The sequence below is a fragment of the Tamandua tetradactyla genome, chromosome 11, assembly GCF_023851605.1.
Source record: "Tamandua tetradactyla isolate mTamTet1 chromosome 11, mTamTet1.pri, whole genome shotgun sequence".
NCBI lineage: Eukaryota > Metazoa > Chordata > Mammalia > Pilosa > Myrmecophagidae > Tamandua > Tamandua tetradactyla.
In genome coordinates this window covers 61476011-61503537 of record NC_135337.1, presented here as the reverse complement: position 1 = coordinate 61503537, position 27527 = coordinate 61476011, and the positions used below count along the sequence as shown (strand labels likewise).

Genomic DNA, 27527 nt, shown 5'->3' with positions numbered 1-27527 from the left:
GTGACCATGATTAGATCTTTATCTAATCTTTATGATTAGAAAACTTTGTAAAAGCTTTGTTACCTTTTAAAACAATTCATCACAGCATAGACAGAAGTGTCTAGAAGGGAGGAATTACCACTGGCAGGAGATTGTTAAGAATGAGGTAGGGCAGGAGTTAGTAAATACCTATGCAGATATTTTTTGCTTTCCCCATATCTCCAATTATCATAGAATAACTTTCACAGAGACTATTCTTAGTAGGTTATTTATCAAAAAATAGAATAACAATAGAATAACTACCATAGAATATTAGAATGACTGTCATATTAGGGGGTGAAGTAAATTCATTATGTCTGTAGAGCACTCTGTCTAAATTCATCTCCACACTGACGAGATTAAATGAATAAATCATGTAGGGCCGACAGATAGGAAGTTCTGTATAAGCCTTAGCTCTATCATTCTTCATAGTACCCTTAAAACAAAATGAGGAAGTCTGCTGGGCATATATGCCCAGAGTACTGTGTGTACAAGGTCCTCTATTGTGTTGCTTATTAATTTTTTTTTTAATCCCAATATAGGCCTCTTTCTTTGCCATGATTTCCAGTATCTGAGCATTTCCCTTTGTTATAAAGCAGGGATGCCCCTGTTTTTGCAAGTCACTTTAGTGTTCAAGATTCCTTTTTTTTTTTTAACATTTATTTTGAGATGCTTTTAGATTTACGGGTGAGTGTTCAAAGGTAGTACAGAAATTCTGATATACCCTTCATCTAATTTTCCTTAATATAAGCTCTTACATAGCCTCAACACAATGATCAAAACCAGGAAATAAACATCAGTATAATACGGTTACCTAAACTACAGACTTTATTAGGCTTTCACCAATTTTCTACCACTGTCTTTGTTTTCTGTCCTGTGCACTTGTTCAAGAGCCTGCGTTGTATTTAGTTGTCCCGACTTTTTAGTCTCTGCCCATCTGCAGTGGTTCCTCAGTCTTTCCCTGTCTTTCATGCCTTTGGCACTTTTGAGGAGTCCTGGGTCAGGTATTTTGTAGGAGGCCCCTCAATTTGGAGTTATCTGATATTTTCAAGTGATTAGATTGAGGCATTATTGCACATTCTCAATCTGTAGTATCAGGGGAACATGTCCATATGTCTTGTTACATAGGATCCTTGGTAAGGTGTTTGTCAGGCTTCTCCTTACTATTTTCCCTTTGTAGTTACTCAACATTTACTTCAGGGTAGTATTTTCTACCTTTTATTTTTATTAACTGCCATCTTTTTGTACAGAAGAATTGTCCCTTCTCCCCCATTTATTTATTTATTCAGTTACTGATTTGTATCTGTACAGACTCAAGGATATTTACTTTTTGTTTGGGTTAAAGATTCAACACTATCATCCTTCATTCTTTGTTTGTGTTGGTGCAGTTATGGCCATGCTCTCCAGGCTGATAGCCGAGTGTGCAAACCAACCCCTGAATGTGCACACACACATCTGCTATTTCTGTTTTCTGTGAGTTCATACTGAAACTTCTGACTCCAGTTTAGCACCACAGGATTCATTACAGTCTTCACCTTTTTCTTATTTGTAACTTCTTTCTCTGACAGTGCGAAGGCTGGCTCTCATGACCTGCAATATATTTTCTTGGTTTAGTCTTAGTAAACTTGTAACATTGTTTAAGTACATTTTAACAAGAAGTTATAGAACAGATTTCAAAATTTAGCATGGATTACAGTTCCACAATTTCAGGCTTTCCCTTCTAGCTGCTCCATGACACTGGAGACTAAAGAAATATCAATATAATGATTCAGTTATCATACTCATTTGTTAAATCCTAACTTATCTGTTATAACTCCACCTTTCCTTTGATCCTATTCCCAATCTTTAGGGGTATTTGGACTTTGCCCATTCTAACTTTTTCATGTTGGAAAGTGGTATCAGCAATATGGGATAGGGGAATGGAAATGGTTGATGTTCTTGGAGAGACTAGAACCTCTGGGTTTCAAGACTTATCTGACCTTGAAACTATCTGAAGGTTTTAGGTTTTTGAAAAGTAAATATAGCTCATGTAACTTTTTTTTTCTTAACGAATTTTTTTTTTCTGTACTTCCTCCCCATTCTTTTTGGCCAGAAATCCAACTTTTTAAGAAATACCAAAATTCTTACCCTGTTTTTCAAGTCTGACTACAAATGGGAGATTGTCTGCAGGACCAAAGAAGAAAGATTATATAACTATTTTTTATTTGATCCGTGACATTGCAAATGTGCATTCTCTAATTACAGCCAAATAGTGGTATATTATACAAGAATATAGTAATTGTTTATTGCGGTGCTCACACTAGTTACTGGTGACAGGGAAGTTTTCTAAAAGACCATTTATCACATTTAACTAGATAATCCTTATTTCCATAAGATAAATAATGTGTGAAGAATCACTTTATCCTCTGAGAAATTGTAGCCTCTGATGTTCTTCAGTGCTCACATTTGTTTCAGCTTCTCTACATATATTCTGCACTAAATCTAATTGCTGAAATGTTTTTACCAGTCACTTAGAATGATTTTTCAGACAATTTTGCCTCATATTAATGGCATGCATTTTTTTTTAATTTCACATTTTAAATTCTCTGAAAATAAACTTAATCTCTCACTCTGGAACTTTTGGGGAATACAGGAAAAAAACATTTTTAAGTGAAAGAGAATTGAGGAAAATGGTGGAAGGGGTTGGGGGATGTAAACTTAGACTTCTATAGCCGGCAAAAGATGATGGGAAAACAAACTATAGTCTTTTTCAGACAAGCCACTGATAAGAGTTTGTCATCCACAAACGTGTGTGTGTTTATGTTGACTAAAGATATAGAGTGGTCTCTACATAATGATAAAAGGTACAATGCACAAGGAAGATACAAGAATCGTAAGCGTGTATATAATAACATGACCACAAAATAATTGAGGCAAAAATTGATACAACTACAAGAAGAAAGAGATCTATCATCAGAATAAGTAATTTTAACTTCTCTAATAAATCGAGGGAGCAGAAAAATCATTAAGGGATTAGAAGATCTGAATAACACAATTATCAAGCTTGATCTAATGGACATATATGGAATATTGCACTCAGCAACTACAGGATGAACATACTTTTCAAGAACATGTAGAACATTTACAAAAATTGAACACACTGCATCATAAAGCAAGTCTCTATGTGTCTAAGAATTGGTCTCATAAAGACCACATTTTCTGAGTACTATATAAGTAAGTTAGAAATCAATGTCCAGGAGACAACTAGTAAATTCCATATTTCCAGAAATTAGAAAACACTTCTAATCAACTCATCGGCCAGAAAAACATAATGGAAATTAGAAAATATTTAGAACTGAATAGACTATTACTACAACAATGTCTACTATAGGCCCATAGCTCATGTAACTTTTGTAGGATCTCAGAGAGAGCCCTGGGTTAACAGGAATGATGCTGGTTGGGGTTTGGCAAACCATAGCAATTAGCAATATCTAGCTGAAGCTTGCATATAAGAGTAGCCTCCAGAATAGTCACTCAATTCTATTTGAACTCTCTTAGCTACTGATACCTTATTTGGTTACATTTTTTGTCCCCTTTTCAGTCAGGAAGGCATTGTTTATCCCAAAGTACCAGGCACAGGCTTATCCCTGGGAATCACATCCCATGTTGTCAGGGAGACTCATACCCCTGAATGTCATGTCACACATAATGGGGAGGGTAATGATTTTACTTGCAGAGTTGGACTTAGAGAGACCACATCTGAGCAACAAAAGAGGTCTTCTGGATGTAATTCTTAGGCATAATTATAGCTAGGCTTAGTTTCTCCACTACATAAAAAAGTTTTATAAGAACATGCCTCAAGATCAAGCGCTTGGCCTATTAACTTGGGAATCTCTAGTGTTTGAGAGGATCAGCAGTTTCCCAGGTAGGAAAGTTGAATAATTCCTTATTTTTTCTTCAGTCCTTTAAGGGACTTTGCCTATACTTGTAAGTTATCTACCCAACATGCTCTACAATGTATTACATTAAGCTATACAGAAGTGTAAGCCCTCATTCCTAATCTGGGCTCCATGTGTTTGTGTTGTTTAAATGAACTACAAGACTCAGTTTTCTAAAGTGAGGGGCAAACATATAAGTCCCTGCATTTATTCTTCGCACCTGAAAGCTTGAAAGCTCTTGAGGTTTCAGTGACCTAGAGCAAATGGCATTTATAGAATTTAATTGCGACTCTAAATGTATGCCTTTTTTTTGAGTTTGACAAGTTTTTAAAAATAATGTTTTTATCTGTTATAAATGCAATGTGTACTAAATTTTGAGATCTGGATTAAAATGCAAAAAAATATATTCTGGATTCATTATGCATTAAAAAAAACCTTGTTACTTTTTTGGGCTAATTTCTAGATTTTTTTTTTTTTTTTTTTTTGGCATGGGCAGGCACCAGGAATCGAACCCAGGTCTCCGGCATGGCAGGCAAGAACTCTGCCTGTTGAACCACCATGGCCCGCCCTAATTTCTAGATTTTTATATAAGTTTTCTCGATTAAGATGATGTTAGTATTGAAGAATATACATAACTTTGTTGTAAGACTGATTTTGGATTAAGACTCTGCCACTTACAAATTGTCAATTTACAGGTTATTTAACCTCTCAGAATCTCGTTTTCCTCATCTGTAAAATGAGGACATGAAGGGCTTGTTATGAAAATTAAATGAGACGATGTGTATAAAGCACCTCAATCAGTGCCCCCAGCTTTGATAATATGTGATATAATTATTATGTGTAATTGCCCCACCCCCATATAATTAGAATATTTGTATTTTTAAATGCTGCTTTAAAAATATTTTCATAAGCATCTCTTATTCTTAAAAATCATTGTAAACAGGCTTAATAACTATACAATATGTTTTTGACTGGAAGACGGGTAATTTAATCAGTCCGCTGTTTTAGGGACATTTCAGTTATTTTCAACTTTTCTTTTTAGTGATAGTCTTGAATACTTTTGGCAATCAGTTTTCTTAAGTCATTTGTATCCAGAATGAACAGGTTGAGCGATTAAAAAGTGACTGATATTTATAGCAACAGATTTGTGACCTAAGAATGCAGAATGACCAACCTCCTCAGAGAATGTCATTTTTCTGCACTTTCCATATGTTTCACAGTGTTAGGTTAAGCAGTCTGGTAAAAATCAGATGATGTCTAATCTTCTGGACAGGAGGGATCCTTTAAAATCTGGTTAAAGATTATTCATGATGTATCCTTAGGGGAGAATAAAGTCATGCATATGTTTTCTTTCCTGAAACACTTAAATTGAGCTGCTTTTAATTCCCAACCCAGTGATTGTTGGAATTTGTTTAAATGACAGTACTTTTTTTTTAAAGGTTGGTGTTAGCCAGCTTCTTGAGATAACAGTATTGGTCTATCTTTTCCTTCTCTCCGGACACAATGCCTAGAATCATAGTACCAGGTCCAGAGCTGAATGAAGCTATTAGTGACCTGTCAGTCCATGCTGGCTTGCCACAGAGATCTGTAAATAGCAAAAAAATAAGCTTTTGAATAAAAATTCAGTCCTGCATTTTCTTAGCAGAAATGGGGAAGGGGGACCAACAGACTCTCATTAGGGTTGTGGAGGTATTTATTTCTTCTCTATAGTATTCTGCAATAGCGGTCGCTTAAATATCTAGTTAAAATTTGGCAGGACTGTTAAGGAGAGCGAAGGTAGGGCCAGCAGCCTGAACTGACCACCTTATTAAACACTCATGTAATTTTTTCTGTTCCAAAGCAAAGTGAAATTCTCTTATTATGCAGTCTCCATTAAATAGAGATTTGGAGGGGAGGCAATGGGGGGGCATGAAAGGTGAGTTAGTAGAGCGGGAGGTGGGGGCAGGAGAGACCTGAAGTGCAGCCTGGTCAGAGTGGGGGGAAGTGGGTTGCCCCCATTTCAGGATGTTTGTCTCTCTTTTGTTTCCCTTCTGGCCTGGAGGTGGGAGAAATGTATTCATCTATTATTATGTAACTCATGCCTTTAACTTTTAACTTCATTTGGGTTGAACATCCCTTTTTTGTGGGGGGGGGGTTATTGCTTAGAAGAGAAAAGAAACGGAATATGCAAAGAGGAGGAGGTGTGATTAACTTGTGTTATAAAGTTTACAGCAAGATACATCTTATTTTTCTTTCTGAAAATTCAGGTTTTTTTCAGTAGGGTTGGGTGGAAGTCTGAAGGGCTAAGAGTATATACTTACAATATGAGGGAGCAATTAATATGTAGCCCCAGGGAAGGCTCAGGAGACCTTCTCTGTGAATTGCTACCTGACTCTCCGGTTAGTACAGTCCCAGTTTCATCTGGATCATGTAGTGTAGTTTAGGCTTTTCTTCCTGGATGGTAGCCCACTTACTGGATTCTGAACTTTCTCTTTTAGAAATGGATACATAGCTTTAAAAACATAAGAAAATATTTGAACAGGATATATTTTGAAGAGGCTGCCTAGAGTGTATTTTAAAAGTAAATTTATTGGGCGGGCCATGATGGCTCAGTGGCAGAGTTCTCGCCTGCCATGCTGGAGACCCGGGTTCGAGTCCCTGTACCCGCCCATGCAAAAAAAAGAATAAATTTATTGAAGTATGGCATACGCATCATTAAGTGCACAATAATAAATGCACTGCTTTGGTGAATTCTCACAATAGTGGACACATCCCTGTAACCAGCACCCAGATCAAGAAACAGCATCCCAGCATCTGAGAAGCCCCTTCCTGCGCTTTTCTGTTCACTCTCCCACAAGGGTAACCGCCGCTCATCCTGACTTCTAACGAGACAGATTAGTTTTGCCTGTTTTTGTACCTGATGTAAATGCGAATATATGGTTTATACTCCAGGGTCTGGCTTCTTTCATTCAATATTCTGTTTGTGAGATTCATCATGCTAGTGCATGTTATAATTGTTCCATCATCATGACTAAATATTCCACTGTGTGACAGCAACACTATTTGTCTATCTACTGCTGATGGGCATTTGGGTATTTTCCAGGTTGGGGCGAAATCTAAGTACTGCTATGAACATTTGCATACTTGTTTTCTGGTGAATATGTGAACACAGTTCTGCTAGGTATACTGAAGATAGGAATTGTTAGGACCTAGGATAAGCAGATAATTAACTTTAGAAGGTACTGTCAAGTGTTCCAAAGTTTGTATATTAATGAGAGAAAGGTCAGTTTTGTTTTCAGATCAAAGTACACAGTTCTCATAGGCATAAAATAAGACTTTTTTAATATTGTCTTCTTTTGGTTGTGGAAATAAATTTAATAAGGAGGATTCAGTGAAATCATTCTATTTAAAATAATAACCTTTTTTGACTCTCTTGCCCCCACCCATTTCAGTATTCTCTTTACTGTGCAAGAAAGCATATTTTTAGTTTTTAAATAAAATTTAAATCAAAGAAGTTGTAATCATATAGAAAAATCATGCAAGAATAGACTGTAAGAAAGTCCATGTACCTCCCTCCCCCGTTATTAACAGCTTTCATTAGTGTGGTACATTTGTTAGAATCAATGAAAGAATATTGTTATAATTATAAACATTAACTGTAGTCCATAGTTTACATTAGGGTTCACTGCTTGTGTTGTATGGTCCTGTTGTTTTTGTTATTTAAAAATTTTAATGTCTGGACAGTGGCTCAGTGGCAGAGTTCTCGCCTGCCATGCTGGAGACCTGGGTTCGAATCCCAATGCCTGCCCATGCCCTCCCCCAATTTTTTAATGCCAATTTATGTAAATATTTGTATTAATTTTTAAATTATTTGTGGTTTTTATTTTTTAGTTTTCATGCTAGTAACATATATACAGCCTAAAATATCCCCTTTTTTTTTTTTTTTTTTTTTTTTTTTAAAGACAGAGAGAAGGAAGGAAGGATGAAAGACAGAGAGAAGGAAGGAAGGATAGAAGGAAGGAAGGGAGGAAGAAAGGGAAACATCTTTTTAAACATTTTCTTGTTTTATTGTATTTTGTTTCTCCGTTTTTGTTACATGGGCTGGGGCCGGGAATCGAACCGAGGTCCTCCGGCATAGCAGGCAAGCACTTTGCCCGCTGAGCCACCGCGGCCCGCCCTAAAATATCCCCTTTTATATACATTCAAATATATAATTCAGTGCTGTTAATTGCAGTCACAATATTGTGCTACTGTTACTACCATTCCTTGCCAAAATTTTTCCATCACCCCAAATAGAAATTCTGTATAATTTTAAGCATTAACTCCTCCCCACCCCCTTCCCTCACCTAGGCCCCTGGTAGATGACTCTATGAATTTGTTTGTTCTAATTATTTACCAAAGAGATCTGTGAATCCCATAATATCCGACCTTCTGTGTCTGACTTATTTCGCCCTACATCAAGAAGGGGAAAGAGTGATGGGCAGAAGTGGGCGGGTGTCTCTGCCTCACTCCCAGGGACTAGTAAACTGAGTTACCCTGGCTCCTGGGGTTGTTAAATTGAGTTCACATTTCTGGACTTCCTTTGGTTCCTCAGGGAATTGGGATAAGGGACCGTGACCACTTGAAGCTGAGTGGAATGGAATGCCCACCTACCCACCCTCTCTAAACCCCATTTCTGTGAGTTAATCACCCAAGAGGGCTGAAGGATCTGACCTATTGGAATCATTTACCATATTCATATTTTAGGAAATCTTTTCCAATTCCATTTTCAAGTACTCTTAACAGGCAAGAAACTCTTTACCCTGATGTCACCAAAATCTCAGCCAAGTATATCATTTGGAATTCCTGGCTATCAAATTAGAACCAAAACTAAGGAAATTTAGTAATCTGTTCCTTTCACAGTTGTGTGTACTCATAGAAAGTCATAAAAAATAAAATCTTTGAGTCTCTCTTTAATTACCTCTGACGTAGGTCACATGTATAAGGTTTTGCCAGCACATTATAAAGTGGTTAGAAAAAGCCCAAGTCCACCCCCCGCCCCCTGTATTCAGATATTACATTTCCTTGCCTGTCTTGAAGAAAAAGGTGATGAGAATATATTTGTTTAATAGCTTCGCTAAAAGCAATACCTGTTTTTCACTCAGGACCTATTACCAGTCCTCAGTGCTTCTTTTTAAACTTTTTATATTACACATTTTCTAACTTTTTGAGATGTTATTTTTTTTTTGAGAAGTTTTAGATTTACAGAAAGATCATACCCCACGTACAGAGTTCCCATATGCATGCCTTGCTGTTTTACATTAGTGTGGTAACTTTGTTAGCACCGTTAGGGGATGGGATTAAAACACACCGTTCGCTGCAGCCCCTGGTGTTCATTAGGGCCCGTGGTGGGCTGGACAGCCCCAAGGTTTGTTTTGTGTTTTAAAATTTTTGTTCTGGCAACACATTGTTGTGGTGATGGCAGCAGAGCTCTGTGAGTGTAATGAGCACCACTGAATTATTTATCAGAGGGGGGGTTGAAAGGGGACATTTTAGGTGGTGTGGAAGAGCCCTGCATTTGAAATCGGTAAAAGGTGGGTTCACACAGCACTGTTATGATCAACTGTGACAATTTGCACAAAATTCTAAGCTATGAAATCTTTGTGAGCTGGCTCTGGGCAGGCCCGGGTGGTGAGGGGGCCCGAGGAGGCCGCCTGCTGCCCAGGGACCAGGCCCCGGCGGGGGAAGCTGCCCCTGCACCCCGAGCTCCTGTGCCACCCCCACCCCACCACCGTGCACTGGGACACGTGGCCCTGCGCCACGCCCAGCTGAGTGACGCGAAACGGTTGTGTCGCGAGTTCCTTGTCTAGGGTCTGCTGGCATCCTTGCTAAGGCGGTTTTTATTTCTAGGGAGGGGCTGAAGATGGCTTGCTGTGGTGATCGCCCCAAACTCTGATCCCGCAGGCGTCTCTCGGAGCTGGGGTGGTCCGGGATGTGTAAGGTAGATGGCCTGCAGGGTCGCCGCTGCTCACAGCCATAACTTCTCTCTTGCTTTTTATGTTTCCTTTTACCTGCCCGCCTTAATCTGTGGTTGAGAATATAAAAACGCTTCATAAGCCATGAATAGATCTACATAAAAATATTAGCAGTCATTATTAATAATCGGGAAGGTACTAAATTAGTAATGTACGGGCCTTTTAAAACACGTCTTCGCAGACATTCTTTATTATTACCGTGGAGCTTACCTTATTTGAACTGAAAGGTGGAGGAGGGAGCTGATATCCTTCCTTAGGTAGATCCCTTGGTGGGAAGTGGCTAGGGAGGGGGGTTCGGTTTGCTTCCCTGGCGTGGCCCATCCATGGCTTTATCATTCTGCTCTTGAGGCGGTACCTTCCAGGACAGACAGGTACTGGAGCGTGTGGGGCATCACTGCAGAAAAAGATGCAGGAACATTCACACTAAATAACTGTGCATCCACTCAAGTTACGCTTTACTGCCAGATAAGTTCGGGTCATGTCATATTTTGCTGAGAAATGTGTTGTTGAAAGCTTTTGGTTTTCAGAGCATTATGAATTTTGGAGTGACACCTAAGGGGTGGATAATCTTCATTGTATTTGGGTGTTAGGCCCTGACAGAAATGGGTTTTTATAGGTGTCAAGCAATCTTGTAGCAAATTCTTATGTGGCATAGAGTTAAGAACACCAGATCTGGAGGCACATTGCCCGAGTTCAAATCCAGCCTTTCCAAATGACTCTGGGTAAGTTATTTAACCTCTCGAGTTTTTCTTCTTTAAAACTGCAATAAATTTGTTGTAAAGGTTGTTTTAGCTTTGTATGTACATGTGAGGCACAGTGTGTGCATCTCTTTTGATATTCAATTAATATTCTTCAGTTTCCTCATCCATGTAATAGAGATAATACTAGTACCTACCACAAAAAGGTTTTATAAGACTAAAAAAAGTAAACAGAAATAGATTGGTGTGTACCCATGGTAAGCACTCAATAAATATTAGCTGACATTGCTATCATTGTTATTACTAGAAATCTATAATAAAGCCTTTCCTATCATCAGAGTAACTTTTAGGAAAGAAATGAACAATAAATACCTGTTGAATGAATGAGTAATATGAAGGGGGGGCACCAGGATAGTTCATTATTATAATTTTCCCGACTTTAATTCCAGCCCAGACCTTCCTAAGTTTGTCTCCCTCTATACCCCCATTTTTATCTTCCTTCCTTTGCACGCGTCTTAGATCCTATAGCACTTGACGAACTTGGCACTTCTCTTCTTCACCACACCACGCAGGTATGTTCCACAGTCCCAGATGCTGACAGATACAGAAGGGTAGAAAGGAGAGAGGAAATTTTGGCTGACATCTCCAGGTCTAATTCCTTAGTCCTGGAGAGTTCCAGGACTATCTCTAAAGCTGGAATATATATATAATGAAGCTCGCCCGGGTACATGTCTTGGATTCTCACTCTTTCATTTGTTACGTACTAAGTCTCTTACGATTGCTCAGTAGAGGTCGGGTTTGGTAAAGTCCTAATCTGTAGAGATGGTTTAAGCACAGGCAGTGTTTGCAGGAGTCAGGGAGCTACCCCGCCGAGGCCAGTGGAAGAATGTGTGTGTATGTGCTTGCATGTGTGTGCAATAGTTTGGGCTAATGTCTTGGCACTGTTGTCCTATTTCCTGGCATGTCAGAACTAGATCTTTTCTTAAGGCTACACATAGTTGGCAAGCCCTCTGATGTTACTCTCCTGAGGGGCTGATTGGGTGACGGAAATGATAGAAACCATTGAGTAGGTACTGCCTGGAGGGACACGAGAGAAAATGGAAAGAATCCTTTTTAAAAAACTTTATTATGTTAGATTTTAGTGTCTGTAAACAATTACAGCTTTCAGGGAGTGCAGGATTTAAATGAGAAACATATCTTTGTCCAATTATACCAGTCGTATAAAATGGCATGGGCTCCGGAAATCTAGAATTAAATGTATTTTTTAAAATGAAAAATACAGTACAACATCTGGTTTATTTCACTGCAGAACTGCCTGGGCATTGCTTCAATGAGTATGATGAACTATGACTGATATTTAAATTTCTCTGTGTAAAATTACCATATCTTAATTAAAATTTTTTTGTTTGATTCTGTTTGTGTTGTAAACAAATGATTCACAAACACACACTCCCATAGAGAAAACAGCTGTCTTTTTTAGAAAATCTAATGTTTGCTCATTTTCATTTCATTGCAGAGGATATTCAACTCCTTTGTGTACACTGAGAAAATTTCAAATGGAGAAAGTGAAGTGCAGCAGGTAAGAGGCTATTACGTACTTAATATTCTCTCTGTCTTTGTCTTGCTTTTGCATGATGCTTCATTACCCTTCCCAGGTGATGTCCATTGGAGGTTTTCTTTGGTTCTCATGCACACAATTTCATGTGCATCTTGAGTGTAATAGTGACACATCTTAGAAACAGTCGAAATAATTATGTGGATGCTTCTCTTATATTCGTGTTAAACTTTGGAAGCACTATTTAGGTCCTTTTGTGTTGTTTTGAGAATTCCAAAATTACTCACATGTAAAAATATTGCAAATTATTTCATCTGATACAGAAGAAATTTCCCAGACTTTAGAATCAGACAAATCCAGGTCAAATTGTATTTTTCATATTTACTCTGTAACTCCAGATAAGTAATATAGCTTTTTTTTTGCACTTCAGTTTCCCACTTTTAAATAAGGCGAACATATATGCCTCATGAGGTTGTGAGAATTAAAATAAAGGATTGTAAAATTATTAAGAATGAAAATCAAATTTGTATGTGGAAGGTTCTGGCATAGAAGTAGTTCAGTGAAATTAGTTCTTGTTCTTTTTTCTTCCCTCTTTTCTTGTATTCTGCCTTTGCTTCCTTTCTCTCATCTTTTTTCAGTGCTTTGCAGGGCTAACAAGTTTTGAAGGCAGATTCTGTTATTCATCACTGGCTTCAAACAGACTGCCTCCTAAATTAAAACATAGTGTTGGTGAACCTGGTCATAAATAATTGATCTGTGCTTGAAAAGAAAGGTGGTAAAGAGGATGCTAGTTTTTAATTTCAGCAAATCCACCAACTGCATTACAATATGGGACCATCAGCTGGTAATTTGAAGCTGGGTTTGAGACGTAAGTGAAAAACAGAACCAAGCTAAAAACCAGATGCTGTAGGAGAGTGCTTCCACAGAATAAAAAGAAAAGTATAGTAAAATACACAATAATTTAAACTCTTTGAGAAGCTGCCTTTTTTAATTTGTGGAGAGCAACTTGAGTTATCTAAACTTCAGAAGTGCTTTACAAGAAAAAAAAAAAGCTTTGCTAGCATGATTAAAGTGAAGCCTTTTATTGGATAGTTATTTATTTATAATAAATTACTGTGGTTTAATCTTGAAGTTCAGCGTTTCCTGTTTATAGGAATTGACATGTTTTATGGGTTTCTGCAGGTTAAATTGAGAGAGCCTATACAGTTATGCATGCATTATTTTCTTCAGCTTTAAATTTAAGAAAAAAATGAATTATCTAAATTGTCGTGAATATGATGTGGTTTACTGTAGCAATCCTTCATCATTCCTATCTTATTTTTGTTCCGGTATAGTAGAGAATGCTTCAGAGTCATGACATTTAAAAGCGTTTTTATGGGCAAAGATTTCCAAACAAAGACACGTTCGAGGAAACTTTTTAGGAGCTCAAAGGCCATTTGATAATACTTCAGAGAAACTGATCCAGGGATATCGGTTTTGCTGTTTCCTTGAAGTAACAGATACAAGTTCTTCCTTTGCTGTTTTCAAGCATGAAAGTTGGTTTGTTTTCTTGAACTTACATCATTATTTTAGTTATCTCACTATGTACAAGTTAAACAGAGTATCAATGATAATTTTAAAATGATTACCTAAAAAAATTATAGCAGTTTAATAAACAGTTATGGAACCCTGGTGCTAGGCAATGTCAATCCATCATCACATTGATTTTTCAAAATAACCTTGGAGAGAAGAGTTTATCTTTATAACAGATGACTGAACTGAAGCTCCGAGAGGTAAAACAAGTTTCCTGAAGTTTCAACACTATTAAGTAGGGGCACTAGTTTTCAAAATGAGTTTGACACTAAGTTACATTGTCTATTAAAAAAAAACAAAACAGGTTTATTTTTTAATTCATGCTTTTGTCTTAAATAGAAGCCTTTGTAAAGCTCTGCCTTTCCTCTGAATAATTCACGTGTGGAAGTAATACCCCATAGTCTGTTCCACGTCTCCTCTCTGACTGTCAACAAGTTTTCTCTTGTATTGACGCTCTGCCCTCTGAAAGAACCCTGAACAAATATATCTTTTGCCTTTTTTCCATCTCGTATATGGAGGTGATGATCACGTCTTGTATTATTTAGGCTAACTTTCCATAGAAAAAGGTCGTAAATATCTTCTTCTGTGACTTGATTTCCAGACCCTTTCGTCCTCTGCTCACCATAGCAACAACAATGACAGCTTGTATTTGCATCTTTACCCAATGGTTTGCTATCACTTCATTATGATGAATTGGGCAGGGGTTATCCCCATTCTGTAGTGAGCAAACAGAGACTCTTCAGGCCACTTTGGCTTGATGGATGACTGCCCAGGAACTCTGGACTCTGTGAACCTGGAAAGAAGCGGGGTGAAATCTTTAGGGGTGGGTGGGGGGTGCTTATCTAGTTTATAAATATTCCTTATTCTAGAAAACATCCCCAGCACCATCATGCACACTTTCATACGTGTAAATCACCTTTGAACTTGAGAACAGCTCTGTGAGGGTTGGTGGCCTGTTATTATTAATGACCTTTAGAAAGGTCAGGTATCCCAGCCAGTAAGAAATCAGGCTAGCTTTAAAGAAAATCATGAAACATCTCACACATATGAAAAAATTTTAACACATAGGTATGGATTAAAGAAATATGTTAAAATGAATACCTATATCTACTACCCAGCTAAAGAAATTAAATATTAGCAGTATTTTACAAGGCCCTAGGGTGACTGTCCCAGAAGTCTCCTCTCCCTCAGGTAATCTTATACTGATGTTTTTGTAACTATGTGTTTTGGTTTTACCACATACATATGTATGCGCAAATAATTACTTAGTTTTGCTGTTTCTCATCTTAATATAAATTTTAAAACATAGTAGTTATATGTATATGTTTTACTATTTTTGAGTCATCAAATGCCTTAGAATCACCTGGGTTGTTATTTGTAGCTATTGTTCATTCACTTTCTATTTCTGTAGTTTTCCATTATACACAGTTTACATATTCATTCTACTATTGATGAGGTTTGGGTGGTTTCTAGTGTTTAATGCTGTGAGTAATAATCCTGTGAATATTTTTGTCATATCTCCTGGTTCAGAGTTCGGGTGGAATAATTCTTGTAATACAGGCCTCTGCCTATTAAATGGCATTAGGGCATTTGGGTGAGGACAGGGGAAAGTGAAGTCCTCTAATTTCCAGTGCCCTGGGTGGGTGGGAGTGAGGGTGCGGGTGGGGATTGTTCTAGTTTGCTAGCTGCCGGAATGCAATATACCAGAAACAGAATGGCTTTTAAAAACGGGAATTTAATAAGTTGGTAGTTTACAGTTCTAAGGCTGAGAAAATGTCCCAATTAAAGCAAGTCTATAGAAATGTCCAATCTAAGGCATTCAGGGAAAGATACCTTGGTTCAAGAAGGCCGATGAAGTCAGAGTTTCTCTCTCAAGTGGAAGAACGCATGGCCAACACAATCAGAGTTTCTCTCTTGGCTAGAAGGGCACATGGCGAGCAAGGCATCATCTGCTAGTTTTCTCTCCTGGCTTGCTGTTTCATGAAGCTCCCTGGGAGGCATTTTCCTTCTTCATCTCCAAAGGTCACTGGCTTGTGGGCTCTTTGCTTCTTGTGACTATGTCATTCTTCTCTGCTCTCTCTGAATCTCTTTCATTCTCCAAAATGTTTCCTCTTTTATAGGACTCCAGAATCTAATCAAGACCAACCCAAATAGGTGGAGGCATGTCGTCACCTAATCTAACTTGACAACCACTCTTGATTGGGTTACATCTCTAGGGAGATGATCTAATTACAGATTCAAACATACAGTATTGAATAGGGATTTTTCTGCCTTTATAAAATGGGATTTTGATTAAAACATGGCTTTTCTAGGAGACACACATCCTTTCAAACCAACACAGAGTTATTCAGTCCAAGTTGAGAATCCCTACTCTAGAGTAGAATTTTTAATTCTTAAGTTACCAGAAGTTTCAGTGTGAGAGAGAGGATGTTCAATGTTCTCTTTTAGAGAATGGGAGTAGTATTTTAATGGTGTCAAGTGTTGTACATCAGCTTTTCTTTTCTTGTGTCCTGCTTTTTTATATTTTGTTAAAGAAATTCTTTTCTACCCTGTAGATATGAAGATGTTCTCCTTTATTGTCTTCTAAAACTTCTCTTGGTTTGCCTTTCTTGTAGGATTTTAATCCTCCTGGGATTGATTTTGGTGTTGAATGTGAAATAAGTATCCTGTTTCATATTTTTCCATATGTGTTTCCAGTATCTATTGGACAATCTTTTCTTTCTTTGTTTACAATGTGTTTTCTGTGATTAGTCAAGTTTCCAAGCATACACGAGTTTGTTTTGCTTCCACTGGCCTATTTATTTATGACTGTGCCTTTAAGTCATTATTTTTGTTACTAGCTTTACCATTTTTTACATCTGGTAGCATACTTGTCCTCTTCATTTTTCTTGAGAGCATTCGTGGTCCTTTGCTCTTACATATGAATTTTAGAATCAGTTTCTCCAATTCTGAAAGAGAACCCCCTTGGAGATTTTAATTGGCATTATGATAAATCTATAAAAAGATCAGTTTGGAGAGAATGTCTTTATGATATTAAGTCTTCTTATCTACTAACATAGTATCTCTCTCCAATTCCTTAGTACTTTTTTTTTTGGCTATGTGGTCCAGGAATCGAACCTGGGTCTCCTGTATGGAACATGAGCGTTCTACCATCGACCACCTGTGCACCCTCAATTCCTTAGTTACATTTACCATGATTTTATAATTTTCTTTCCAAAGACTTCCATGTCCATGCATGTGGGATTTATTTCTAGATACTTTTATTTTTTTGTTGATAATATAATTTCTTAAAAAAATTTTTTTTTCTAACTGTTCCAAAGTGAGTTTCGTATCTTTACTTTATATCCAGTTGCCTTAAGCTGTCATATTAATTGTGCTAATTTACTTGTATGTTCTTCTGGGTTTTCTATTGATAATTGTATATACAAATAATGACAAGTTTTGATTCTCTTTCTAACCCTCATTTCCTTTCTGGTTTCCTGCTTTGGCTAGACCTCCAAAGAAGTATTGAGCAAGAATAGTAACAGTGACCATCCATGAGACACAGTACTTTTACTGTCTAGTTTTAGGTGCATTCTAATTTGAATGATCATTCATTTTTTGCTTTGTTGGCTAAAAGTATGTTTTAAAATTTTCAAATATCTTTCAGGTCTTTCTTAGTTAATTTAGCTGTCCCCTCCTTATTCACTCCCTGTACTGGAAGTACATAGCTTTTTGGGGGTGTGGTTTAATGCAGTTTCTCCTATTAGATTCCCCATCTTGGCCAGGCCTGGGTTTGTCTCCTATCCCTAGTATCCTGTGCTGTTACCAAAGTGGAAGCTCCAGATCTCCAGACTGTACCCAAACCCTCTGAGATCAGCACTGGCTAACCTCCCAGATTTCCTACTTTCACCATGTTTGGGGACTCAATGCCCCTAACAGTTGATTTTTTTTTTAGTCATGCCACTAGCTTCTTAACATTTAAAACAACAATTATAACTTCTTATAGGATTTGGTTGATAAGTCAAAAGTAGGTTCAGTATTCAGAATACATTATTGATTTATATGCTCTTAATTGTAGCTCAATTTTTAGGTGAAGAAGGAAGCACTTTATGCTTGCTTCTATTTTGTACTATCTGAAATCCTAATTTAAATTGTCTGTCCATCATATCTCCCTTAGGATAATGAAAACTAGAGCCCGATGGGTTCTTGTCCTTCCCTTTTACCAATCAAATCTCATTGAGAGTTGGGTGTGACTCATGTATACTATATAGCTTGGTAGTATGTCTAAGGTTGTGTTAATATCTTCTGGTTAGGGGAACAAAGTAGTTAAAACTAATAAAAGACATCTTGTGATTCTTGACTCCTACAGTAAAACTCTCTATGGTATAGATTTGTCTTTGCTTTTTCTTATTCCATCTCATTCCATTCACCTTCAAAGAGTGGGTCTAAGTTGCCAAACAATATGTTTTAAATCTTTAATTAGTTTAGTACACGTAGTCTTACTGCCAAAGAAACTATGGCAATAGCCTTGGGGAAAATACCCGCCCACCCCCCGAGCACATTCTTTTTTTTTTTCTATATTTTTACTGAGATAGCTGCACACTCCATAAAAGCAATTCAAAGTATAAAATAGATGGTTCACAGTATCACCACACAGATGTGTATTCACCAGCAGGATCATATTTAATACATTTGCGTTACTCCAGAAAATGAAAGTTAAAAGGAAAAAGAAAACCCCAAATATCTCATACATATTATCCCTCCCTCTTACTGACGACTAGTATTGCAATCTATACAGTTTTAAGACTTACAATTGAGGTAGGCTAACTAAGACAGTGTAGTATTGAAAGATTATAGTAAGAGAGTCAGTGGAACAAAAGAAAACATCCTGAAGTAGATCCATACAAACAGAAAACTATTTCTTTGCAATATACTTATCAATCATTATCAGAGATCAAAGCTACTGGATTTCAGTTCCACAACTTCAGGTACTTCCTTCTTGTTATTCTAAAACATTATAATCTATAAAGAAATGTCTATATAATGAGTCAGTAACCACAGTTGTTTACAGAATTCCAACTTCTCCAGGCACATTCTTATGTACATCACTCCCACAGGTTCCATTTTTGAAATCTTTGGGAAATTAAGTTGTGTGTGTACAAAAGGGCATTATATGAAATTGAACATGAATAAAGGAAAAAAAAACATTTTTTTTTTTAGATTTTTAGCCACCATTTTTTTTTTTTAGAAATCATTCCATTCTATGTATGCAATCAGTAATTCTTAATATCATCACATAGATGTGTGATCATCATTTCTTAGTACATTTGCATCGATTTAGGAAAAGAACTAGCAAAACAACAGAAAAAGATATAGAATGATAATATAGAGAAAAAAATAATAAAAATAAAAAATAAAAATATATATAAAAAAAGGAAAAAACAAAAAACACAAACAAACAAAAAAAAACTGTAGCTCAGATGCAGCTTCATTCAGTATTTTAACCTAATTACGTTACAATTAGATAGTATTGTGCTGTCCATTTTTGAGTTTTTGTATCTAGTTCTGTTGCACAGTCTGTATCCCTTCAGCTCCAATTACCCATTATCTTACCCTGTTTCTAACTCCTGGTGGTCTCTGTTACCCATGACACATTCCAAGTTTATTCTCTAATGTCGGTTCACATCAGTGGGACCATACAGTATTTGTCCTTTAGTTTTTGGCTAGTCTCACTCAGCATAATGTTCTCTAGGTCCATCCATGTTACTACATGCTTCATAAGTTTATTCTGTCTTAAAGCTGCATAATATTCCATCGTATGTATATACCACAGTTTGTTTAGCCACTCCTCTGTTGATGGACATTTTGGCTGTTTCCATCTCTTTGCGTTTGTAAATAATGCTGCTATAAACATTGGTGTGCAAATGTCCACTTGTGTCTTTGCCCTTAAGTCCTTTGAGTAGATACCTAGCAATGGTATTGCTGGGTCGTATGGCAATTCTATATTCAGTTTTTTGAGGAACCGCCAAACTGCCTTCCACAGTGGTTGCACCATTTGACATCCCCACCAACAGTGGATAAGTTTGCCTCTTTCTCCACATCCTCTCCAGCACCTGTTATTTTTTGTTTTGTTGATAATGGTCATTCTGGTGGGTGTGAGATGATATCCCATTGTGGTTTTGATTTGCATTTCTCTAATGGCCAGGCACATTGAGCATCTCTTCATGTGTCTTTTGGCCATTTGTATTTCCTCTTCTGAGAGGTGTCTGTTCAAGTCTTTTTCCCATTTCGTAATTGGATTGGCTGTCTTTCTGTTGTTGAGTTGAACAATCTCTTTATAAATTCTGGATACTAGACCTTTATCTGATATGTCGTTTCCAAATATTGTCTCCCATTGTGTAGGCTGTCTTTCTACTTTCTTGATGAAGTTCTTTGATGCACAAAAGTGTTTAATTTTGAGGAGCTCCCATTTATTTATTTATTTCTTCAGTGCTCTTGCTTTAGGTTTAAGGTCCATAAAACTGCCTCCAATTGTAAGTTTCATAAGATATCTCCCTACATTTTCCTCTAACTGTTTTATGGTCTTAGACCTAATGTTTAGATCTTTGATCCATTTTGAGTTAACTTTTGTATAGGGTGTGAAATACGGGTCCTCTTTCATTCTTTTGCATATGGCTATCCAGTTCTCTAGGCACCATTTATTGAAGAGACTGTTCTGTCCCAGGTAACTTGGCTTGACTGCCTTATCAAAGATCAAATGCCCATAGATGAGAGGGTCTGTATCTGAGCACTCTATTCGATTCCATAAAAAAAAACATTTTGATAAAATGCCCCAGAAGGTAGCAAAATATGGTACTACTGGTCCATAAAATAACAGATCAGTGAAGAATAAACAAAAGTAGAAATAGCCTCTTGGGGTGCTGGATGGGATCACTAAATGGATCAGAGCCACTTTGATATGCTGCTTTAAGAGTTCAATTAAACTTTTCCCCTTAAAGCACTAATAAATTATTTATGATAATAATTTACTCAGTGAAATGCAAGCATATTTTCATAATTGATACAGTATTTTATAAACTGTTGAATTGCTAGTAGCAGCTGATTTTAGAGGGCTTTTTAAAAAGACATTAGAATTATTTTACAATGGGTGAATGGGATAAGAGAAGTACTTATACATCGGGCCAGGGGCGTTCCTCTGCTTCTCTCTGCTTCTCCGCTTCTCTCCCTCCTTTCCTCTTCTGTATCATATCCATCAGCAGGCAACTTGTGGTTATCTGTTCCATCTTAAGAAGCAAACAAACCCTTTCTCTTGACCCCACTTCTGCCTCATTTCTTCCCCTTCGAGGTGCAGCTCATCAGAAGAGCTGTCTGTGCTCTCTTAGCCAATTCTTCTCCCAGTCCCTCTTAAACCTACTTCAGTAAGGCCTTTGGCTCCGCCAGTCCAGTAAAACTGCCCTCTTAAAGGTCACCAGTGGTCTCCACTTTGTGAAATCTGGAGTCCTCATTATACTTGACTAACATTACTAAACTCTCTTCATTGATAAACTTTCCAGATTTGCGCTTCAGGACATCTCACTGGCCTTCTTGCTGTTTCATGAATATTTGGCACATTCCTGCTTTTTGTCTCCTTGGGCTCTGTAAATGACACCTTCTGAAAGAGGCCTTCCCCATCACTGTATTTAAAACTGCAGGTCTCTTCCATCCCAATGCCGACCCTCAACACTCCCCCATCAGTACTTCAGATTTTTCTATACCCTTTTCTACTTTTTCCTGTTTTCCATATCACTTAGCACTTGTTGGTATTAGGGCACCAAATCAGGACTTTATGAAACTAATTAGGAGATACTCCCTCCTCATTTTCTTTTTGAAAGAGTATATGATTGGCAGTAATTTTTCCTTAGATGTTTGATAGAATTCACTAGTATAATGTACCATCTGAGCCTGAAGTTTTCTTTGTGGGCAGATGTTTTTTTTTTAATCATTACAGTCAACCTTTTTTTTTCCTTCCTTTTTGTGAAAACAACATACACGCAAAAAAGCAATAAATTTCAAAGCACATCACAACAATTAGTTGTAGAACAGATTTCAGAGTTTAGCCTTGGCCACAACTCCACAATTCTAGATTTTTACTTCTAACTACTCTAAGATACTGGAGACTAAAAGAAATATCAGTTTAATGATTCAGCATTCATATTCATTTGTTAAATCCTACCTTCTCTGTATAACTCCACCATCACCTTTGATCTTTCTATCCCACTCTTTAGGGGTATTTGGGCCATGCCCATTCTAACTTTTTCATGTTGGAAGGGGCTGTTGATAATATGGGATAGGGAGATAGTACTAGACAATGTTCTGGAGAGGCTGGGCCCTCTGCATTTCAGGACTTATCTGGTCCAGGGACCTATCTGGAGGTTGTAGGTTTCTGGAAAGTTACCCTACTGCATGGAACCTTTGCAGGATCTTATAAAACACCCTAGATGTCCAGGATTGATAGGAAAGGTTTTGGTTGGGGCTTGGCAAGTTATGATAGGTATGATAGGTAGCAATGTCTAACTGAAGACTGTTTAAGAGTGACCTACAGAGTAGCCTCTAGACTCTTTTTGAACTCTCTCAGCCACTGATACTTTATTTGCCACACTTCCCCTCCCCCTCTTTGTCCAGGACAGCATTGTTGATCTGTGGGCAGATTTTTGAACATCTACTTTCTTTAACAGCCATGTATTTTTTGTTTGTCTCAAGTTTTCTGTTTCATCTTGTGTCACTTTTACTAAGTTGATTTTTTTTCAAGGAATTTGTCATTTTATCTAAGTTATCATAAAATTTTTGTTGGCATAAAATTGTCAATAATATTCTTAATATTCTTTTAATATCTGTAGACCAGAGCAAGAATAGAGGAAAAAAAATCAATGAAACTAAATGATAGGTTTTTGAAAAGATCACCAAAATGGATTAACCTCTCACTGGACAGACAGCTAATAAGAGAGAGTGGAAGAATGGGGAAACAAGTTTGTGATTACCCATTTTTTAAAAAACGCTACCTTGGCTTTGTTAATTCTCTTGTTTCCTGTTTCACAAATTTATATTCTTTATTATTTCCTCTCTTCTACTTTAAGTTATTTTGCTCTTCTTCTAGCCCAAGTTGGAACATTATGTCAGTGATTTTTTCCATCTCCCACCCCACCAGAAACATTTGAAACTATAAATATTTATGTAAGCACTTTAGTTACCTCCCACAAACTTTGACGTGATGTATTTTCATTGTCATTCAGTTAAAAATATTTTCTAATTTCCTTTGTGAAGTTTTCCTTTGTCCATACATTTGAAGTTATTACTGAATTTCCAAAGTGTTTGGAGTCCTCTTAGATATTTTGTTGATAGTGATTTCTAATTTAATTAGGCACTTTTGGATTTCAATCCTTTTTATCTTATTAAGGCTTGGATTTTGTGGCCCCGCATATGATCTGTCTTGGTGAATAAACCATGTGAACTTCAAAAGAATGTGTCTTCTGTAGTTTTGAGTTCTCTTTAGATAGACACTAAGTTAAGGTGGTTGATAGTGTTGTTCAGATTATTTATGTCTTTGCTGATTATTATTATTATTAATATTATTATTTTTTTGGTCTAATTCTGTCATTCGCCAGGAGCAGTGTTATAATTATCAACTACAATGGTGGAATTGTCTGTTTTTCCCTTTAATTCTGTCCATTTTTGCCTCATTTATTTTAAGCTCCTTTATTGTGCACACACACACATTTCATATTTTATCTTCCTGGTAAGTTGCGACATTATGGAATGTCACTCATTATACCTGTTTTATTGATACTCTTTCCTTCAAGTTTACTTTATCTGATATTAAAATAGCCACTACAGCCTTCTTATGATTACTGTTTACATGGTATATTTTCACAACCACTTAATTTTAATATCTTTTTTATTAAAAGTATAGTTTCTTGGGATGACATATAGTCAACTTACTTTTTTAACTATCCTGACAACTTCTTCTTTTTAATTGGGAGCATTTGGGGAAATATTTAGTCGATTAACATTTAGTTTTGATTGTTGATATGGCTGGATTTGGGTCAACAATTTTATTATTTGTTTTATATTTCTACCCTCTGTTTTTTGTCTTAGCTCCTCCCTCCTGCTTTCTTTTGGGGTTTTGAGTTCTTTTTAGGTTCCATGTTAATCTATCATAGCTTTTTAGTTATGCTTCTTTACTTGTGCTTACAAGTATGCTTCTTATACTTGCAATTATAATGTACATCCTTAACTGATGACCTTCTACTTAGAGTCGGCATTATAACACATATAAAATCTAGAACCTTGCAGATCATTTCTCCACCCCCATCCTTTATGCTGCAGTTATCGTATATGTTACATCAAATATATCTAACCTCATGAGACAATGTTATGGCTTTTGCTTCAAACTGTCCATATATTTAAAGAACTTAAAACTATTATTGTATTTTTACACATACTTAGTATTTCTGATGCTCTTTTTTACTGTAAAAACATTAGCTGGTATTGAGTCTAAAGAACTTCCTCTAGCATTTCTTATAGTGTGTGTTTGCTGGTGACAAATTGTCTTAATTTTTTATTACTTTTTGTAATCACAAAATGCCCTCATTTTGCATTCATTCTTAAATGATACTTCATTTGAGGTAGAACTCTAGATTGACTGGATTGTTTGTTTATATATATATATATTTTTTTTTTTTCTTAGCAGTTCAAACATGTTTCTACTATCTTCTGGCTATCATAGTTTCTGATGAGAAGTCAGTGAAGTTTTAAATGTTGCTAGTCTGTATGCAGTGCCATCCGCCACACCACACCCCTTCCCCTACTTTCAGGATTTTTCTTTCTATCTTTAGTTTTCAGCAATTTGACTAGAACAGGACATGGCAGTCTTCACTTTTATCTTAGTTGGTAGTTTTTGAGCTTCCTGAATCTGCAAATTATCATCTTTAATCAATTTGGGCATAGTTTTTTTGCAATTATTTCTTCTAATATTTTTTATTCCTCATTTTCTGTTCTTCTTGGTTACATATAGGCCAAATACTTTGATATTTTACTACAAGTCCCTGAAACAATGCCTCTATTTCTTCTTTTAATTTTAATCTGATCTCAAGTAGAATAATTTCTATTAACATATCTTTAAGTTCACTCTTCTTATCTCCATTCTGCTGTTAACCCTTCTAGTGATATTATTTTTTAAATTTCCAATACTCTAATTTTTAGTTTTAGAGTTTTCATGTTTATGGATTTTATTTCTCTGCAGAGATTTTATAACTGCTTTGAAATCTGATCTGCTAACTCCAACATGTGAAAATGTTTTGGAGTTGATCTCTGTTGATTGTCATTTTTCTTATGAATTGGTCATATTTTACTGTTTCTTCATATGTCAAAAAATTTGGGGTATATCCTAGATAGTGTAAGATACTCTGGATTGTGTTGTTTTCCTCTGATAGTGCTGATTTTTGTTTGTTTGTTTGTTTTGCAGGCAGTTAACTTCAGTAAACTTAAAACTTCTAATCCATCTGTAATCAAATCTCAGTTTCGTTCCCTTAGATGGACTTCTCCAGGCATATATGTAGATTCGGGTAGGGATCTAAGGATAATTTTTCTGGCTCCAAAGTTGTTTCCAAACAGTCTAGCGTTTAAAATAGATTTTGGGTCTGATGCTCCCTTTAGCTACTATATCAACAGAAGATTAGAACATATGGAATAAAAATAAATAATAGGGGGAACAAATGTTAAAATAAATTCTGTTTGAAATAGTGGTAAATGAAAGCGAGGGGTCAGGGGTATGGTATGTATAGTCTTTCTTTCTCTATTATCATTTTATTTTTTTTTCTAAATCGATGCAAATGTACTAAGAAATGATGAATATGCAACTATGTGATGATATTAAGAATTACTGATTGTATATGTAGAATGGAATGATATCTAAATGTTTTGTTTGTTAATTTTTTTATTAATAAAAAAAGTTTAAAAAAATAGATTTTGGCAGAAGTCTGGTTTTTCTTAATTATTTTTATGAGCTGTTCTTTGATACTGACAATTCTACATGAAAGATTTAAAATTAGATGTGTCATTTCATCAGGTGTCATTCACTGGAACATAGTAAAGAAGAAGCATATTCGTTTCATAAGAAATTGATACTTAGTGGATACAAATATCTCAGATTATCCTTTTACCTGGGTATTTAAGGATTTAAATTATTACCTCAAAGCTCCAATCATGGAGAATTTGGATCAAGTCAAATCAGTAGATTAGAGTATATCTGTAAAGCAAGATACAGATCTTGCACAAAATTATATTCTTGCTTCACAGTAGGGGAGAGATGCTGTGCAGCTAAACAGTTTACTTGTGGTCTACAGATATAAAATAGCTTTTCCTTAAAGTATGAATTGAGAGTCAACTTGAGAGAGTTGGCTCTTTATGTGCTAAAATATAATATTCAGTTCTAACTAGTGTATTAGAATTTGCAGGCTAGAAGTTCTGGAACCTTAAAAGTCATGGGAAACAGTAGAAAGGTTTTCTTTTTTGTTTTGTTTTAATGAGTCTCTTATTAGGGTACCTGGGGAACTAAAGAGCTTCATTTATGGAGATGGAAAATCTAAATTCCAGGTAGGATTGTATTTGGTTTTTGACAGAATATTTCGGTGCCTGCATCCATTCCATCTGTAAAAATGAGGGAAATACTTATTTTAGAAAATGTTCATAGATTAGGTACTTGCTACAGGTAGGCATTTAGTATTTTGTGTTCTGCTTCCAGAACATGCAAGGGTTATAGTGTGTGCATATGAAGGTCAGTGAATGAGAGGATCACCATTTCTCAGACTGTTATTTAGTCCTCCTAAGTGAGGCCTAAAGGACAAGCTCTGTAAACTGTAAAGGAGTTTCCAAGAGAGAATGATCACAGAAAGGCCCAAGCTAGCTAAGAAGAGGCAGACTGGGCATGGAGTTTATATTGGCTTTGTATTTTATATTAACTCTGTTTCTTCTCCCAGAATTTCTTCATGGGGGAAATATTTGGTTGTATTGTTGAACTGTGTGTTGGACCAGAGAGACAAAAGGGACAGGGGGTTAGACAAGAAGAGGAGATGTGGAAGAGATGGAGCATGAGGAATTCTTGCTTTTGAATTCCCACTCCCACCTGGTAGGCATTGAATAACTAGTCAGCAGATTTGTACTTGCGTCTCAATGTTTATAGTTCTAGAATCTGGATGTGTTCTGGGATTGCCCTGCCAAGTGTAAACTAGTGTGGTGGTAGCCTGAGGACTCTCGTTTTGTTTACAGTTCCCTAGTGAAGTACGTTCATGGCTCAGACTTGTCCAGACTAAAGGAACCCTGGAGGTTGGATGGGTGGATTCCATTCTTTCTTTGCCCCCAACCTTTCCTCCCATCTGTCCCAGGGGATTTGTTCAGGCTGGAACCTGGTTTAGTTCTGCCCTCTTACCCAGATCCATGCTTGGCTCTGAGTTTATGGAAGTTTTCATTTGATGTTTGTTGAGTGAGTGAATAATGTAGGAAGGCAAAAAAAGGTAAGAGGTAATGAGGCCACCCAAATGGGGAATTTATGATGAATCGGCCAAAGACCAGAACAGATGGCTGTTCTCTCAAACCAGTGCCCCAGCACGTTTTACCTGGTTAGTGTTTAGGTTTCCTTGACTGGAAATCAACCAGTTTCAGCTTTTACTTTTCTTGGTTTGATTACAGAATTGAAGTTAATTTTTATCTTAGAAACACTCCTACCATGCTACCTATCAAATCATTGGATTTTTGTTAA

The 27527-nt window shown here is 36.6% G+C and overlaps 1 protein-coding gene across 2 annotated transcripts in view; it reads left to right on the top strand.

The window, feature by feature from the left end:
* CACHD1 (cache domain containing 1) overlaps positions 1–27527 on the top strand; it is a 222435-nt gene that overhangs the window by 69286 nt on the left and 125622 nt on the right. For both annotated transcript variants that reach the window (XM_077120712.1, XM_077120713.1), the window contains exon 2: positions 12143–12205. In XM_077120712.1, the coding sequence (XP_076976827.1) occupies positions 12143–12205 (63 nt within the window). The remainder of the gene's footprint in view (positions 1–12142; positions 12206–27527) is intronic.